The sequence below is a fragment of the Momordica charantia genome, assembly GCF_013281855.1.
Source record: "Momordica charantia cultivar OHB3-1 chromosome 3 unlocalized genomic scaffold, Mcharantia_2.0 BLBB01000003.1, whole genome shotgun sequence".
NCBI classification, from domain to species: domain Eukaryota; kingdom Viridiplantae; phylum Streptophyta; class Magnoliopsida; order Cucurbitales; family Cucurbitaceae; genus Momordica; species Momordica charantia.
The window spans coordinates 10,444,966-10,464,339 of record NW_028275161.1 but is presented as its reverse complement, the minus strand read 5'-3'; the positions used below and the strand labels follow the sequence as shown (position 1 = coordinate 10,464,339).

The 19,374-nt window shown below is 34.3% G+C and overlaps 1 protein-coding gene across 3 annotated transcripts; it reads left to right on the top strand.

The window, feature by feature from the left end:
* The first annotated feature begins 11,751 nt into the window (after positions 1-11,751).
* Positions 11,752-18,747, top strand: LOC111023581 (kinesin-like protein KIN-5D). Of its 3 annotated transcripts, none has more exons than XM_088121891.1 (24): positions 11,752-12,098; positions 12,478-12,684; positions 12,770-12,899; positions 13,156-13,311; positions 13,405-13,881; positions 13,994-14,091; positions 14,197-14,353; positions 14,457-14,526; positions 14,640-14,716; positions 14,804-14,857; positions 14,948-15,028; positions 15,150-15,261; positions 15,488-15,574; positions 15,661-15,836; positions 15,915-16,076; positions 16,154-16,261; positions 16,350-16,508; positions 16,595-16,678; positions 16,802-17,007; positions 17,099-17,200; positions 17,304-17,413; positions 17,500-17,651; positions 17,753-17,938; positions 18,446-18,747. In XM_088121891.1, the coding sequence occupies exons 2-24, from the start codon at positions 12,512-12,514 to the stop codon at positions 18,494-18,496; spliced, it is 3,168 nt and encodes a 1,055-aa protein (XP_087978017.1). In that variant the 5' UTR covers positions 11,752-12,098; positions 12,478-12,511; the 3' UTR covers positions 18,497-18,747. The 3 variants fall into 3 exon arrangements, with proteins under 3 accessions (XP_087978017.1, XP_022156742.1, XP_087978018.1); XM_088121892.1 differs by lacking the exon at positions 11,752-12,098 and adding an exon at positions 12,163-12,318; XM_022301050.2 differs by lacking the exon at positions 18,446-18,747 and having other exon boundaries at positions 11,753-12,098; positions 17,753-18,242.
* Positions 18,748-19,374: the final 627 nt, after the last annotated feature.

The following is a 19,374-nucleotide window of genomic DNA, read 5'->3' as shown; positions in this document are numbered from 1 at the left end:
ATTGATCTCTGACCAAGAAGTCATGAGTTCAAATCACCATATCCCGACTTAAATTCAAACATGTATAATATGACAATATTGTCCTACAAGCCCAAACCGAAACACAGTAAACATAAAAATTAGATAACATTCTCAAGATGCTAACACAAACCAAAATAGAAATCTTTAGAAGTTGACCATTTGGTTAGGAGATGCCCACTACAGTTATTAGTACTGATATTGACCAGATTCATAACATCAGATGTATATCATATATCAAAAGGTTTCAAATATTTTGCTATATTTGAAAATTTGGAAAGTTGGTAATATTTTTGAACTACATAAAATATTTTTGCTACCCACTATAATTACCCTTTTTTTTCTTTTTTTTTTTTACTTCAATGCGAACATACAATTAATATCAAATCAAACATCATACAAAATATCCAACCTAATTCTAAGGTATTTTAAGAGCGAAATAACTTACTTCAATATAAAAAATTTATTATTTAAAAAATATATATATATATATAAATTTATTTGGAAATGAATTTCATTCATTGAAATATAGTAGTAAATTGTGTAGATATCACAAAATAATTAGAAACTTTATTTTAATGAATATAACATTATATAAATATAAAAAGAAAATTGTTAAAAGTTGAAAAGACTCAACTGATTTTTTAATTTTAATAAATATAAGATTATATTGATGATTCGTATGCAGAGGTTGAGCTTCATAAAACACGTTTCCAAAATTGTGATTTTCCCTCTCTTTTTAATTTCGGGAATTTTTTTTAATACAAGATTTTTTTTTAAAAAAGGAAACTTTATTAGAGATCAGAAAGCCACTTGGGCTGATATGAAGGGAATGAATCCTAGATCAGAAGCAGTAGAACGCGTTCTTGAATTTCTTTTGAAATTTAAAACACATAAAAATATAAAACAGGTAAGAATGTTAGATTTTACGTTTGAAGACTCTTCTTCGTGTAATCTCAATGAGAGAACACCACTTGATCTTCCTCGTTGTGTCTCTCAGTCGAGAATCCGAATTGTGGGATCCAATTGCAAGGGATTGAGAGAGTAAGAGAGTTGAGAGATTTTTTTAGGCATTAACCCTTTTTTAGGGTTAGTCAATAGGATATCTTATCCATTTGGATATAAGATATCTTCTCTAAGGAAATCCCAAGACCATTAGGATAACTTATTGTTTTTATTTAATTAATAATAAACGAATTAATTTAATTAATAATTAATAATTAATTTAATTAATAACTATTAATCTAATTAATAATTAATTAATTTAAATCTAAATATTAAATAAATAAATAAATAATTAACAATTAATTATTTAACTTTTAATTAAATATCACATATTTAATTAAAGCTATATATTTGAATCATATTCAAATGTATCTCTCTTGGTATAACCTATAGTTTTAATAAGAATCCAATTCATATTAATTATTTGAATCCTATTCAAATATTACTCTCATAACATATAGTTTAATTATTGAATCTTTATTTAAAATAAACTATATATAATGTATCATAATATACATTATATACATTCCCTTATATATAATTTGAACATTTCAAATTTTCTCAAAATCTTGATCCTCGTTTTACCCGTTGCGAGCTGGCAAGGGACCTAATGGACCTACAGATCAAAAGCTCCAACGATACAAGATTAATGAGTCAAACTCATTAACCGAGTTAATCAATATTCGTTAATTGTGGGTCACTCCACTAAAAACCCGCAGCTGCACTCTTCTCACTACAGAATATTTTAGTATCCACAGATGTATGACCATTAACGACAAGTCAATTGATGTGATCATAATAGGCCCCAAGCTCCCAGACTCCACCTACTCCAACAAGCAGGAAGAAGACTTAGAAAGAACAAAGAAGTTTGGATCGGAAAAAGTATGCTTAGGCAGTTCCTTCGCTGAGCACAACAGAATGGAGAGGAATTTGTATCATTTTAAATCCCTATTCTTATCGAATAGAAGGAACGAGAAAAACCGAAATCTTCCTACTCGAACAAGAAGTCCTATAGTTTACAACTCTTCTTTATATAGTAATTCGACCTATTGCTCCGCATCCCCCCATCAGTTTACTATGAAGAGCAAAATCAAAAGGATCGAACTACCTACTCATTATTCGGAGGTGAATCATAGAACACTAAAAGCTGTGGTATCTTATGGACCTAACATAGGTCACAGGCTCAAAGAGAGACCCACAAAACGAACAAGACTTCATTGGACCCAACAACAAATTTCGACCATTTTGAAGGCCAATGAAGAACCTACAAGGGTTAAGAGGAAGCGAGGAGCAGAGGAGAAGTTGAACGAGTGGCCACACCTCAAGGACAAGCCCCATTGCATGGCCACCTGCGCGCACGTCCAGCCAGGTGTACGCCAACGTGCGCACGCGCTAACCTCATAGCACACACCGCCTGCCCCCCACGCCCACGCCTTGCTAACCTCGCAAGCGCGCCCACGCCCTGCCACCAGCACCCTCACATCGTGCCATCGCCTATGCCAGCGCGCCCCACCAACCGCCGCATGCCCCTACCGCACGCCCTGCGCGTGCCCCACTAGACACCAGCACACGCCCCCTACGCCCGCATCCGCCAATGCCCTCGCACGCCGCCAGCCTCTGCATGCGCCCCAACTCCCATGGGCGCTCTACAAGCTTGATGCCACCACCCTCTATTGGCGCCAACCTTAGTTCCTTGCCACCCACTCTTGGAACAATTTAGGAATATATTTTCCTAATTTGTTCCAAGAGCAATTGAGGAATAATTTTTATTTTTATTTTTATTTGTTTTCAATTTTTGGCATCTTTTTCGATCGTTAGGAATTTATCAACTTTAATTTTATTTTTAATTTTGTTATTTTCCTCGTAAAGGCCATGGGCCCTAGCCTATAAATAGGCGTGTTCCCCTTCATTTGAAAGCATCTTGGAATTATCAATAAAATTGTGAGAGTGTTTCTCTTCTTTGCCGTGTGCAAACCCCCCCCCCCCAATATCGAATTCCTTTGTGTGGTTGAACTTAGATTTTCATATTTTACCTCTTGAAGCATGCTTGTTTGATTGGTCATCAAACTCGTGGAGTGTTTCCGACCTCAAGCATAGTGAGTATTCTGTCTGCTCGAGGTAATGACTACAAAGATAATCCATCTAACCCTTGGCCTTTCAGGTTGAACCACTTATACGATTGGATTCAAGTGGCTTGTGGCTCGAGTAGTCCAATACGCTTGGGTTATCGCGTATCATCAATCCTTCACGAGTGCTCGTAACTCTAGCTGGGTCAAATTACCGTTTTACCCCTAAGTTACATCTTGCTTCTTAAATATCACTGCTCCTCTGATGAACAACTGAGTTATGGTCCGACCAATAACCATAAGTTCCTCTCGGGCCAGTGAGATGGTGAGGCCTCTTGTTCAAGTCCCAGAGTCAGCATGTAAGGGAACACTCATCTACTTTTTTAAAGTCGGGAATGAGTGAATTCTATCTTGTGTAGTTATGTTCCCAACTCCCCACTTGATCTCGTCTCCAAAATGATAGGATTATTGAGTCGACAACCGGGGCCACTCTCACCCATACAAATCAAAGGACGATCCCTTATAGGCAGGAGTCCATAACTCACTCAGGATTAAGATCGAATTACCTGGTCATCCTATGAGATAACAATCTATTGACTAACGGTGTTAGAACCAATTATTAATTATTCGTGGTGCGATCTTATACAAACTCATTGTATAGGATACCCTCACTCGCATATCTATACATGAATGACCTGGATAAAGTCGTTTGTAACTATTACAAAGCGGGTCGTATCCATAGTGTTAGTAGGATAAGGTATCCAACCTCATTCGTGTACTATAGACCATTTAAGTTATTATTGGAACATTATCCATTTGTATATCGAATATATACTATATATCAAATATATACATTCTATATTAAATATATATTGTATATCAAATATATACTGTTCCAGTTACATTAAATAACTTGGATCTTAGTTTATTAGAATACGAGTAATGCGAAGAAATAATAAGATAATTCTTTATTGAATAAATAATTTTTCATAAATTACAAATACACGAGCTGAGAACACAAAACCTAAATATCTGCATAATTGATAACCAAACAAAAAAATCACAGATAGATATCTGCGTAATTGATAACCAAACAAAAAAATCACGAGACCAAAGCTCAGTAACTTTAGAAGAAATCACATACTTCGCAATTATCATGCTTGTTTGACTTTCTGATAGGAATCGACCGAATAATAGTTGCTATGTCATCTTGACAAAAATACAAACTTAGCTTAATTATATTACATCCCAGTGTCCATTCGGATGAATGAGCTCTCCAACCATCAAATCCATGTAAACTGGGGAGGGATAAGGGGTTTAGAAGTCATTTCTCTAGGAATCCAACTATTTTGGAAGCTCAAATTGTGCTCCCATCACCAACATTTTTCATGAACCATGGGCAAAGCAACATCTTGTCCCAAAGGAAGCCCCCACAGAAAAAAGAATCTGAATCTGATTTCTGAGCAGTAGTATTTAATAAGTGAGAGTTAGGATTGTACTTGTCTTTGATAATATTTGAAACCAGTAGGTTAGGACGTTGAATCATCCTCCAAACTTGTTTGACTAAGAGGGCTTGATTAAAGCCTTCAAGCTCCCTAAATTTCAACTCCTACAAGCTCTTTCGATTTGCAAAAGCTTTACCATTTCATTCGATGGATTTTTCTATGATATTCGCTCAACCTCACTAAAACCTCGCAAAGATCTTGGAATTTTCTTTGCAAAAGCTTAAAGGAAGCCTGAAGACATCTTATAGTATAAGTTGGGATTGTCTGACCAACACTTTTGATGAACACTTCTTTACCACCAGTTTGAAAACATTATTCGCCTTTTCCAACCTGTTATCGCCCCCAAACTTTGAACTTGACTTTCTTAAGATCTTGGTTTTTTCCTTCTAGAGAAAACAGATGGGAGGCCCAGATACGGCCCCAAATTATCCACCAAATGGATACCAAGAATTGTCTGCAAATAAACTCTCCTATCTCCTTCGATATTTGGATGATATTTGGACAAAAACAGACACTAGATTTATCAAAATTTGTGCTCTACCCTAAGCTTTCTCATATTTATTTAAAAGTTTCTTTAGCCAATAATATTCATTTTCTTCTGCCTTGAAGAGAATGAGACTATCGTCTGCAGAAAAAAAAGATAGAGAAATAGTAAGGCAATCACCTGCCAGCGAGAAACCCGATAGGGCAAATTGCATCTTCTATAAGTAGGGAAAAACCTTAAGCACATATAAGAAAAAGATTGGGTAACAATGAGTAATTCGAGACAATATTGCCTCCAGACTCTTTGTTAATCTAAATAGAAAACTTGACCGTTGAGATGCAATGCATAATCAGCAAAACCTAATGTTCATCAAATCCAAAAGCCAACATCATTTTCTCTAGAAAGACCTAGTCAACTATGTCATAAGCTTTGCTCATATCGAATTTGACAGCCGCAATACCTTCTCTACCTATCTTAATTCCCTATAAAGCATGAAGGCATCGTGCCCAATAATAATGTTGTCACTGATTGCTCTCCCCGACACAAAGGTTGGTTGGGTTTTAGATATCATATTATTTGAGATACGTTTAAGATGATTTGTCAACACCTTAATTACTATTTTGTAAGAAACATTACAGAGACTAATCGGATGAAAGTCAGAAACTAATTAACTTTGGATGATCCACCTTAAGACTAAGAGCAAAATGTTTATTGCATTCCTATCTTCTATGCTGTTTCGCCTGTTTAGCACATCCAGATAGCTTTCTAAAGTTTCCGACTCCACTGTATCCCAAAAATGTTATTAATTCTCTCGGTCCCCTTTTTCGGGACTACTCTCAACACCAAATCAACATCCATTTCACCTAAATCAAAATTCTATTCATTCTCAGTTAAAATGAATTATAATAAAAAATATGATATTTTCTTTTAATTTTTTTTTTGTTCCCAATTAACGAGTAGTTGCTGTTTTAATTCTTAATTTATTTATTATTTTATTTAATCCATTTTAATGATAACTAATAATTAAATTTATGATAAAATACACTTTTTGATCCATGGGTTTTAGGACATATTTCTATTTAATCTTTAAATTTCAAAACGTAACAGTTTATAGATTACAAAAGGTCTTTAGAGTTATGTGATTAATCGTTTGACCTAGTATTTTGAAGCCTTAGGTGACATTTGCTTATATCTTTACTTTAACTATGTGGCATTCTATGATCTTGATTTGAAAAATTATGGGGCTTTTCATTTGTTTTTCTCTCCCTCTCCCCTCCCTCATTCTTCTGATGAGAATTCGAAACCACGGCCTCTTTTTGTTTTTTTATCTCCTCTCCTCCCTCTTCCCTCCCCATTCGTCCTCTACTGCTCTCAAAATGTGTTATACTAGGAGAGAACATTTTGTGAGAGTTGGGGTCTTGGGTAGATCGAGGGGAGGAGTTTTGGTCGAAATTGCAGAAATTGGAGTAGATGGTGTTATGGGGGAGAAAGTAAAAAAAACGCGAATTTACCGATGTAGATTAATCTACCGTGGACTCGGAGCAGCAAAATCGAAGAAATGAAAGACAAGGTAAGTGAGAAAAAATTCGACCTAATAAAAATAATATAAAACTATTTAATATTGTTATGTCCTTTAAAATTTGCTAGCACTATTTAGAATCATTTTCTAGACTAAACTTTAAACTTTCACTATTTGAATGTAGGGAACAAATAGAGACATGTCTTTTTTTTGAAGGAAAATAGAAAACGTGTCTTAAATTCTAGATCAAAAGTGTATTTTATCTTAAATTTATGTTTGGTTCTCTAGTATAGATATGATATCACACCTATCCTTGCGAAAGAAAAAAATTATATAGTTGCAAAATATATATATATATATCTATATCTATATATATTTTTTGCAAAGGTTATATCTATATATATATCTTACTAATTAGTAATTACGGGATCAATTCTGCATTCATTTATTCTGTTAAAGTGAGCATAGTTCAATGCTAATTGGTATATATGTCCAGAGATTATCAGTTCGATCCTCCACTTCCACATATTATACATGTACTAAAAAAAATCATACATCTATTCTTTTTATATAATTTTATATTAATTAGTTCAAAATAATATTTAAAATATATACTAAACTTATTATAATTTTTTTGAAATACTAATTTTCATTATAAAGTTTACTTTTTTAGAATATAATTAAAGTCATTTTTTGATACAATAACACGTGGAGTTAGAGATTCGAACACGATCGAGAAATATATGCTTTAATTAGATAAACTATATTTACATAGGCTAATTAAATTCATTTTAAACTATATTTATTTTAAATTAATATAAATTGGAAAGATGTAACGTGAATTATAGGTAACCAACTAGGAGGACGATTTTCTTGTTTGCAAGGTCAACTTGATCCTGAGGGAAATCCTAAGGGAGCCGTCGAAACCGTCCACATATATATAAATATATATGGTTAGAGATGCTAATACCATGCAACTTTTAACCTTAAAATTAGTAAGAAAAGGGTGTAGAAAAAGAATAATAATATCCCATAACATATAAAATAATTAAAAACCTTTATTCGGTATCTCATAAGAAAAATTTACAAAACATAATAGTAAGATAAACTGATAAATAAACAAATAACTTTCTACCGTACAAAATTTGAAGAAACAAAAACATGAAACTAATGAAAACTAATGCAGAAGCGAAACCAATGGCACAACCAGCACACATCCTCGTCATTGTGCAACTCACACACATTCTCGTCTTGTCCTAAGAGAAACATAGAGAAGGAGCTAGTGAGTATTAGAAACACTCAAGAAGTAGTTGGATGATAAGAGATGCATACACACTAGTATAATTTTTTAAAATAAAAATAGTATGATTCTTTGTCTCATAAAATATGTATGACTTAAAACTTCTTAACACGGTAATAACTTGGCCAAAATGTAATTAAAAAAAAAGTTAAAATTAAAACCCTTAACAGATTGTTGGTATACCCAATCAATAGTGCAAGACCCCATCAAGAATAGTTATGAAAAAGTTAGAGTAATTCTAACCATCTTTTTTTTTTAAATATGTTTATCATCCTAAGGTCTCGTTAAATAAACATGACTTTCTAACATGCTATGCAACATGAAAAATATTCGTAATTAAATTTAAACATATATAATCCAAACATACCACTAATATATTCCTAAAAAAAAACCACTAATATAAAATCAAACCTCATGAACAAATCCTATGCATTTTGAGAACAAAATAACTTACCTTAATAATGAGCGTATAAAATATTTGAATTAGCAATTGAGAGAGAAGAGTTGGCCGCCAAAAGGGAAGAGAAAATTTATAGGGAACAATTCTTTCTTTATGGTTGTATAACCTAATAATGGTCATATTTATATATATATATATATAGATAGAGAGAGAGAGAGATTAAACACCTAATTTGAATCAAATTCCAATTCCTAAAAGGATTTCCTATTTTTCTTCCTTTTCAATTAAGAAAGCTTAATAGATATTATAATAATCTTTCAAACCTTAATTCGTCTTTCTATAAAAAATTATTAAAAATATGGGCGTTCCAATTTTATTTTATTTTTGTCTGTGTACTAAAAATAAAAAATAAAGAAATGTCTCGTCCCTTCCAAGAGAAAACTTACGACACCCCATAATCTTGAAAGTAGTAATTAATTTAAATTTAGAGGGGAATTTCAAAACCTCCCCGCTTTTTTTAATTAATTGTTTACGTCACCATGATTATTTTAAGGAAATTAAAAATCTGGTGAAAATATTGCGATGGCCCCATGGAGCTGCTGGTGGGGGAACCTGTCTCCTTATGGAGCTGCTTAAGTTACCCTCTTTTGAAATTTAAATTCAATTTCCTATTATTTGAGAAATTATTTTCTTTTTTCTTTTCTTATAAGAAAATGTATGTTATTTGTTGGTGGAGAAATTGGGGGAGGAATGAACTTAAACTTAGTTAAGAAACTATTTTCGATGAAACGATTGTAATTTCGAATCCTTGATGGTAAATAATGTACATGTTACCTTTAAACAGGACATGCATTGAGCATTAAGGTCGACAGCGAGGTACGAGACCACAAATGGTTAGCTTCATACGATGCGCGTGCATACGGGCACATCGCTACCATAGCTGTACATGTAAAGCGCCAAGGATCACAGCCTGCGACCACCTCTCCCGCCCCCCCTCCCCCCATTGTAAGGGCCTCGTATAGCTCGATGTGCTCGTATACCTCTAACCACCTTTCTACTTCGATTACTTGTTTGACACCAACGTCGAGTTTCTGGTTGCAAGCTCATTCTGCTCTTCGACGAATGCACACATCCGAGGGACGGAACTCTCCAAAATTCGCCATCAACATTATTAATTAATAATTACACTTTCTTTCGGAGGATAATTAATACTTATTCTTTATATCAATAATGAGATGTGAGTTCGAATTCTCATCCCACATATATTATATTTAAAAAAAAATTAATCAATAAATTTAAGGGTGGGTATTGAAACTTATGAGTCTTTTTGGATTTGAATTATGCTATTTTTGGAAAATATGTAACGTTCTACTTTATTTAAAAATACACAAGGAGTAGGTGTCAATTACAGCTATATTCGTATGGGCATAAGTTAAATTATTTGATGGTTAAGATTTTTTTCTCTCTTTCCAGTAGCTTCAAAACTTCACTCATATATATTTATAAATGTAATATTCTAAACAAAAAAGATAAAATTATAAAATTACTTCCTTTAGCTTAATTTTGTATTACATCCCGTAGCTATAAGTACAATTTCTTTTCTAAGGGTTTATTTGGTACTTGTGTCAATACTCCCCACTTTTAGCTAATTTATTTTTTACCACATTAAATTACATTAATATATGAAAAAATTGGATAAAATATCAAATTTTTAGAGAAAGAAAAATGAGAGTGATGTGTTAAAACAAAAAAGAAAGAAATAAAAATATATAGAGTCGGAAATTTTGAGGAGAGAAATATAACAACTAGAAGTTGAGTTTAGAAGAAAAATAAGATTTTGAAAACATAAATTTGTTTTCAGTTTTTAAAATATTCACTTCGAATTTCAGAAACTTTTTAAAAACATGGAAGATAAAAAATTGAATTGATTATGAAACAAACTTGTTTTTCAGAAAAAAAAATAAAATAATAGAAAATCCACGAAAGGATTATCAAACTCACTAAAAAAAATGCTTGATGGAAAATTTAAGCTGCTGAAGTGAAATTTTCGTTGTTGGTCTTAATCAGACCGACCCAGCGTTGATCGTGGAGTAATGTCGCTACTGGTGTCTTTAACGACAAAAATTCAAATTTATGATTAAAAATTCAAATTTATGATTATTAAAAGATATCAAAATGATCGTGTTATGTTCATATTGACTTTATTTATTTGCTTTGCCTTTGGTTTAGCTAGTAAAATGGTCTTTTTGACCAACAAATAAGGGTTTTTTTTCCTCTGAAGAAGACCAACAAATAATTAAGTTAATTGGTGTGGGAGGGTTGAACTCCTCTCACTCCTTTACTAAACTATAAAAAAAAAAATGTGCCTTGGATTAGAGGAATATTTAGTGGTTTAATAAATTTCTTTTAGAAAAATTATGAATTTACTTAATTTTTTTTAGTTCTACATAACATCTAAAACAAAAGCAGAACAAAGAACATATATATATATATATAAATTTTTTTTATTTCTTTTCGAATTTTTCGCAAATTCAAATTCAAATTCAAATTAATTTTAATATATTTATTTTTTTATTTGTTTGAGTTTCTTAGGTATATAAGTTTCAAATTCCAAACTAAGCTGATGTTTTTTTTTAAAAAATTGTAAATAACATAATAAAATACTATATATATATATTTTTTTTTTGACAGATAAAATACTATATTGTTATAACTAGCAACATTTTTTATAATTTAAATAGTATTGCATTTGTAGTTGGGACGTCTATTTATGTAACTTAGATTGGTGCCTAATATATATATGTTATAAAGAATCTTTATTTTTGTATAATATTGCCTAAGAAAAAAAAAGAAGGAGAGTCACTCAAATTTAAAAATAATAAAATTAATTAGACGCAGTTTGAACACTAATTTTTTTAAAAAGCATTTTTTAAAATCTAATCAAATTTCTATTTTTATTATTTTTTTAGAAAATATTGTTCAAATACCCATTCAATTCTGAACTTTTAAAATTTGAAAAATTTTGTGAAATCTTTTAAAACAAGAAAGTATTTTCTTTTTTTATAAAAAGATATAACTACAAAAAACAAAAACGAAAGCGGGGGTCAATTTGTAATATCACTGAAGTTGAGGGGCTATTACCAGCTGGGATTTCAGTTTGAATAATTTTCATAAGAAAAAAGAGATGACTAAAATAAGGCTATAGCTTTTTATGATTTTGTCCATTTATAACGGTCGGAAGTAACGAAATGTTGTTATTATAAACGGAGCTCTTTTAACGCCGTTAAGCCGACCGTCAACTGCCGGCCGACGATTTTCAAACTCCTCGTAACGTAACGTCTTTTAAATTTCGTTTTCCAATTCTTTTTTCTTTCTTTTTTTATTTTTATTTTTATTTTTATTTTTTTTAAAATCTGTTCTAATATTTTAGTTTCATATCTCCAACTACTGATCCACACTCCATCTTCTTCTTCCTCACACCTCCCCCATTACTCTCTCTCTCTAAATCTCCATCTCTCTCTCTCCTGTTCTTGTATTCAACCATTGAACAAATCCTCCAAATCCAATCCATTTCTCGTATTCTCTCACTCTATTTTGTTCATTCTCAGTCGGTGTTGTTCAGTTTCTCTCACTACAATCGTCGCCATTGATTCAGCGTTTGATGCAATTCCTCTCTGGCCGGCCATTGGATCATTGTGTGTTTGTGTTTCATTTTTCATTTACTGTAACTTTCTGATTCGATCACAAGATTTTCGGGTTCGTTCCGTCATTTTCGATCCAACTCAGATTCACCCCTATTTTGTAAGTCCTACTGTGGACTTCCTTTTACGGCGTACTTTTTTACAGTGTTCGTGGTTTTCATTTCTGCTTCGTTGTTTGTGGAATGTAAACATATGCGTGAGTTTTTAGTATGTGAGAAGATAGAGATTATTTAGTTGAACTGATCGATGGAGGTGGAGCCTCCATTGTTAGTATTCCGTGTACGGAGAGCTTTGGAGCTTCAGATTGTGCTTAATTTTAGGTTTATCTTCTTATAATTACAGTGTTTGTAAAATGGCAGTGCCGCATTGCAATATCACTTGAATTTATCCTTCTGTATTTTAGGAGCTCGATCAGATTATTATCTTGTGTTAGGTAACTTGGGGGCGATTTTTGCTGAGTTTCGTCTTACTGGTTTCAGAAAGGTCTGAGATCGAAAGGACGATTGTTTTGCGATGGAATCTGCGCAATCGCAGCAGAGAAAAGGAGGATTAGTGCCGATATCGCCGTCTCAGACTCCTCGTTCGAGCGATAAGGCGACCCGAGATCTACGATCTGGGGATTCGAATTCAAGTAATAAGCACGATAAAGACAAGGGTGTGAATGTGCAGGTTCTTGTGCGTTGCAGGTGATTACATGGGGGAATCCGTTGATTTATTGCTCCAATTATTGTTTCTTTCCGACTTCTGATTTGGCAATTGTTTCTTCTTTAGGCCATTGAGTGAGGAAGAAACGCGATTGCACACTCCTGTTGTGATTTCGTGCAATGATAGTAGAAGAGAAGTCTCTGCAATTCAGACTATAGCCAACAAGCAGATTGATAGAACTTTTGCATTTGATAAGGTTTTCTACTTCCCTTTTTCTTTTCCTTCAATCCTATCTCATTTTGTTAATGAGTTGGTTCATTCAGTTGAACAACTTAAGATGACGATCAGCTCTGTATTTCAGTGTTTGAACTCGAGCTAATCTTAAGCCGTGTTCTTAATAAGCTCAAATTCTCATGGGTGTGGAGCAGATAATGGGAATTCTATACAGTTCTATTTTTCTTTTTCATTTCCTTGCCTTGATGAATTATCAAATTTTCGATAATATGGTATAGGTATTTGGCCCTGCATCTCAACAAAAGGAATTGTACGACCTGGCTGTGTCACCTATTGTGTATGAAGTTCTTGAGGGTTATAACTGTACTATCTTCGCTTATGGCCAGACTGGAACTGGAAAGACATATACGATGGAAGGTGGAGCAAGGAAAAAGGTCCCCATCCCAACATAAATTTCTTGAAACGAACACATATTTTTTTGTATTTCTTCTGTTTCACCGTCAAATTGAATTACTTGCTAATCTCAGAATGGAGAATTTCCAAGCGATGCTGGTGTTATTCCTAGAGCTGTCAAACAAATTTTTGATATTTTGGAAGCCCAAAATGCAGAGTATAACATGAAAGTTACGTTTCTGGAGTTGTACAATGAAGAGATAACAGATCTTTTGGCCCCCGAAGAGACTTCAAAATTTATTGATGACAAGTCCAAGAAACCGATCGCTCTCATGGAAGATGGAAAAGGGGGTGTTTTTGTGAGAGGCTTGGAAGAAGAGATAGTCTGTTCTGCAAATGAAATATATAAAATCTTGGAGAGGGGATCAGCAAAGAGGCGGACGGCCGAAACTCTTCTGAATAAACAAAGTAGTCGGTCCCATTCCATATTTTCCATCACAATTCACATTAAGGAGTGCACTCCAGAGGGTGAGGAGATGATTAAGTGTGGGAAGCTAAATCTTGTTGATCTTGCTGGCTCTGAGAACATTTCACGTTCTGGTGCACGAGAGGTGTAGCATTCTTAACACCATTGATGTTCCATTTACCTCCAAATGAATACACCAAAATTCCGCTTGAGAACTTTTTCCTCATGTACTTGATTAAGTTTGATTACACTTGCAGGGGAGAGCAAGAGAAGCTGGGGAGATAAACAAAAGTTTACTTACACTTGGGCGTGTCATCAATGCCCTGGTAGAGCACTCGGGTCATGTTCCATATAGGTAAGAATCATTTTTGGTTATAATTGATCACAAATGGAATCTCATTCGTTGATAAAAGGATGGATGATGAAGTTGAAAGTGTTGCTGGAATGTTTGAAATATCAGGGATAGCAAATTAACAAGATTATTGAGGGATTCTTTGGGAGGAAAAACAAAGACGTGCATCATTGCTACAATATCACCCTCCATCCACTGTTTGGAAGAAACACTCAGTACACTAGATTATGCACACCGTGCCAAAAACATTAAGAACAAACCAGAGGTTCAGTCCTTGTTGCTGGCATATTATCTTTTGGTTGATCCATCATACTCCTTTTTTCCCCTCATCATTTTGTGCATCTTTTAAATGATTCATGATCATTCAGATTAACCAGAAGATGATGAAATCTGCATTGATCAAGGATTTATATTCTGAAATTGATCGGCTCAAACAAGGTATTTACTGAACATCTCTCTCTCTCTCTCTCATGGTTGAAAACAAGTCATTGATGTATTTCCCCCTTGTTAATTTAGTTTCTGGAAATAATCTATATGTTTCTTTATACTAGAGGTATATGCTGCAAGGGAGAAGAATGGAATCTACATACCACGTGATCGTTACCTTAATGATGAAGCTGAGAAGAAGGTTGATTTTGGACTATTTGGATTTAGGAAAACTCCTGACTCTGTTATTCTTATTATTTAAATCATACCCATAAAATTTTTACCCCAGGCAATGGCTGAAAAGATAGAACGGATGGAGCTCGATTCAGACTCCAAGGACAAGGTTTGTTGGGAGTCGGCTAGATTTTATTTCTGGAGGTCACTTCATATTGCTTAATTGGAACTCTTATAATTGTCTTTTACTTGTGAGCAGCAATTAATGGAGCTTCAGGAGCTTTATGATTCTCAGCAACTTTTGACAGAAGAGTTAAGCGATAAATTAGATAGAACAGAGGTAGTATCCATGCTTGTTCAGTAAGACTATCATATAACTATTCAGGAGAATAATATCCCTCACTTTCTTCTACTTATCCTTGGAAAAAGATACTTATTCCTGTTGTTGTATGGAACTTCAGAAAAAGCTCGAGGAAACGGAACATGCTTTCTTTGACCTTGAGGAGAAACACCGCCAAGCAAATGCAACTATTAAAGAAAAGGAATTTTTGATAATTAATCTTCTCAAGTCTGGTAAGAAAAGTTTCATCCAACCTTTTAGCAGGTTTTTCTTTCCGTGTAATTTTGCTCGTCTTAGAATAAGTTTCTATACTAGTGTCTATCTTTCTTACTCTTTCTACTTTCTATCCTACAATTTGCTTAGTCATTTAAATTTACTCTGACGCTTCAGAAGCTTGGACTTCTGACAATTTTGCTTCCACCCAACTTTCTGACAATTTTACTTTGTTAATTCTTACAGAAAAATCACTTATTGAGCGTGCTTTTGAGTTGCGAGCGGAGCTGGAAAATGCAGCATCAGATGTGTCTGGTTTATTTGACAAAATTGGTTAGTTACAGTGTCTTTGAAGCTTCCCTTTTTTCCCATTATACCTCAGAAGTATTGATTATGTTGATCATCATCTGGCTATTCAGAGCGCAAGGACAAAATTGAAGATAGAAACAAATTACTTGTCCAGAAATTCCAATTTCAATTAACTCAGCAGCTGGAGTTATTGCATAAAACTGTAGCTGCTTCAGTTACCCAACAAGAGCAGCAACTGAGGGACATGGAGGAAGATATGCAATCTTTTGTTTCAACAAAGGCTAAGGTAAGGTTTGACTGAGACCATTATTTCACTGGAACATTTTCATCTTCACTCCTTTTAATTTTCATTCTGCTTGTGTAGGCTACTGAAGAACTTAGAGATCGGATTGGCAATCTGAAAGTAACATATGGTTCTCGAGTTAAAGCTCTGAATGATATAACTGGAGAGCTTGATGGAAACTTCCAATCAACCTTTGGTGATATAAATTCTGAAGTTTCAAAGCATTCATCTGCCCTCGAGACCGTAAGCATTTGATTCCTTCTATTCTGGTCACCTTTCTACTTAACATGTTCTTGTTTGACTGATTTTGGTCTATTCAGCTTTTCAATGGTATTGCTTCAGAAGCTGAGGAATTGCTCAGTGATCTTCAGAATAGTCTTCACCGGCAAGAGGAGAAGTTGACTGCATATGCTCAAAAGCAGCACAAGGTTTTTGATCAATTATTTTTCATGTCAACAATTTCAAAGATGGTTTAAATAATTGCTTGATTTGGGGTTGGGGATTGTGTGTGTACAGGCGCACGCCAGAGCAGTGGAAACCACACGTTCAGTGTCTAAAATTACCTCAAACTTCATAAAGACTCTGGATATGCATGCGTCAAAGCTCACCCACATTGTTGAAGATGCACAATCAGTCAATGAGCAGCAATTGTCTGAACTTGAAAAGAAATTTGAGGTTGTTGCAGATTGCTAAGACTTTGTAGTAGATTTATTAATTGCGGGAGTCTTACACTGAGCTTTTATTTCATTTGATACCTGCAGGAGTGTGCTGCCAATGAAGAAAAACAACTGCTGGAAAAAGTGGCAGAGTTGCTAGCGAGTTCAAACGCGAGAAAGAAACAATTGGTATTTCTTACCTTCAGCCTGACAGCTAATTGCATGTTGGAATTTACCTGGTTACTTAGGAAATCAGATACAACTTTTTCTTAATAATATAGTCTAAAGGTTAATGGTTCATTTTCCTCATAGGTTCAAACAGCAATCAGTGACCTCCGAGAGAGTGCAACAAGTAGAACCAACATGCTGCAGCAGGAAATGTCCACCATGCAGGAGTGTACTTCTTCAGTTAAAACTGAATGGGCATTGCACTTGGAAAAAACAGAGTCACACTACCACGAAGATACTACTGCTGTTGAACACGGGAAGCGGGAGATGGAAGAGGTTCTTCAAAATTGGTACGATCTACTTCGGCTAACTTAATTCGTCTTGAAAGTACTTTGTTGTTAGCCCCTCCAGATATTAATCTGTATTATGTAAAATTGTTAGCTTGAACAAGGCAAAAATGGGTGCACAACAATGGAGGACTGCTCAAGAATCCTTGCTCGGTTTAGAAAACAATAGTGTTGCTTCTGTGGATTCCATTTTCCGGTACACGTTTAGTATTTCCGAAAGAGGAATGTGTATGAAGAAATAAATGTTCTTGTATCATGTTCAAGATCAGTCATTAATTTCCTATTTCAATTTCAATTAGGGATGGTACGGAATCGAATCAAGTGCTACGTGCTCGATTTTCTTCTGCTGCATCTGCTGCACTTGAAGATGTCGATAATGCAAACAAGAACCTCCTCTCATCTGTTGATCGTCAGTGTCCTATACTAATTGCATAGTCATTTCAATCTTTGTTTATCTTGAAAAATCATCAACTCATGACTTGATGGCTCGTGCAGATTCATTAGAACTCGACAATGAAGCATGCGGAAACCTCAATTCGATGATTACTCCTTGTTGCGAGGAGCTAAGAGATTTGAAAGGTGGCCACTACCATAAGATAGTAGAAATCACTGAACATGCAGGAGCATGTCTGCTGACAGAATACACGGTATATAAAAACATCACAAACTGATACTTCATTTCTTGCTCCAGTGAAGCTATATACTTAATTCATATTGATTTATTTCTCTGCCGTATTATTTACTACAGGTTGATGAACCATCTTGTTCAACACCAAGAAAGCGATCATTCAACTTGCCGAGCATTGCGTCGATCGAAGAACTTCGAACACCGGCTTTTGACGAGCTTCTGAAGTCATTCTGGGATTGGAAACACTCAAAGCAATCAAATGGAGATGTAAAACACTTAGCAGGATCACATGAAGCTGCACAATCAGTAAGAGACTCTAGAGTTCCTCTAACTGCGATAAACTAAGGAGAATCAAAAACATAATATAGAAGAGACTGGATCTGTATGTAAATATAAAAGGCTCATATATGTTTTCCAGGGCAATACTGCATTCGTTAATTTTTTTTTTCTTTCTTCTTCTTCCCCTTCTTTATGCAAAAAGGAAGAGAAATATAGCTTTTGGAGGCTGGAAATCTTGTTTTCCCCCAATTTTAGTCACAAGTTCTGTGCTATTTACCACTTATTGACATATGTATTTTCCTATCCTTGATAGACCCATTATTTCCCCTTATTGACTTTTCCAAGAACAACTTAGTGGATTCTTGACATAAAGATAAAGGGATCTAAATTGTGATTTTAGTGCTAGTTTGTGTTTAGTTTCAATTTGGTTGGTCCCACGATTTTAAAAGTTTTAATTTGGTCACTATTAATTTATCATGATCTATTATTAGGTATCATCGGTTTTCTTATATGAGATGTTTTCTTTGGACATAGGATAAAGAAGTGATGAGTCTGAGAGAGACGATGAGTTTGTGCTCAGCATAATGCACATGTGAACCTTGAATTAGCTGACTATTCCTGTTCAAATTGGGTAAAATATAGAGATGAATTTTCAGAGTTGGTTCATTTTAATTCAAGTTCAGATGTAGTGAGTTAATTCAACGTTGATACGTTTCTTATATTGAAGTCAGTTCATCACCACTCTTTACCACGTAAGAAAACTATTAACCTATCAGTTACCACATGAACATTTTTTAGAGATTAACTTAATCATGGAGATTATATTGAACTTTCAATATTGGTAGAGGCTAAAAACAAAATTACAGTTTAGTAGAGTAAAATATTTTTGTATAGATCGGACCCGGAAAGAGAGGCCTTTGTAGGGTCAGGAGGATGAAAATCTGGTTCCTTGAGTTCCAAAAGATGGCAACGTTGAATGTGCTGTTTCTTTGTTTACAAGTTTTGTGTAAAGAAGCCAAGGATCAGATATCTGAAAACTTCTTAGTGATTGTTTGACATGCTTGCGTGAAATTTGCTTTTGCTTTTGGCCTTTTTTCCTCCCTATTTTGGAGGGCTAATGAGTAAATTTTGTTTTTTCTGTCAAATTCTGTTTTGTTTAGCTTATAAAATTCAAAAGACAGAACACCACTTAAAATTTCATGTTCCTCCCCCAACATCATTGGAAGGGTAATAAGTGACGTGACAGAGAAAAAAAAGTTACTATTTTAGTTCTTGGTATTTTTTTTGTCTTTCTCATACTTGTCCACTCGATATTGATCAATTTATATGACTTCTGTTGGAGGCGAATCCTAGCCTGCCACGTGCCATGATTGAAAAGGTGGATTGGATGAACGCGCAGTCGAAACATGGAAATTGACTCCGAAGTACGCAGGTCGGAGGATAGGGTAGGACCTATAGTGTAG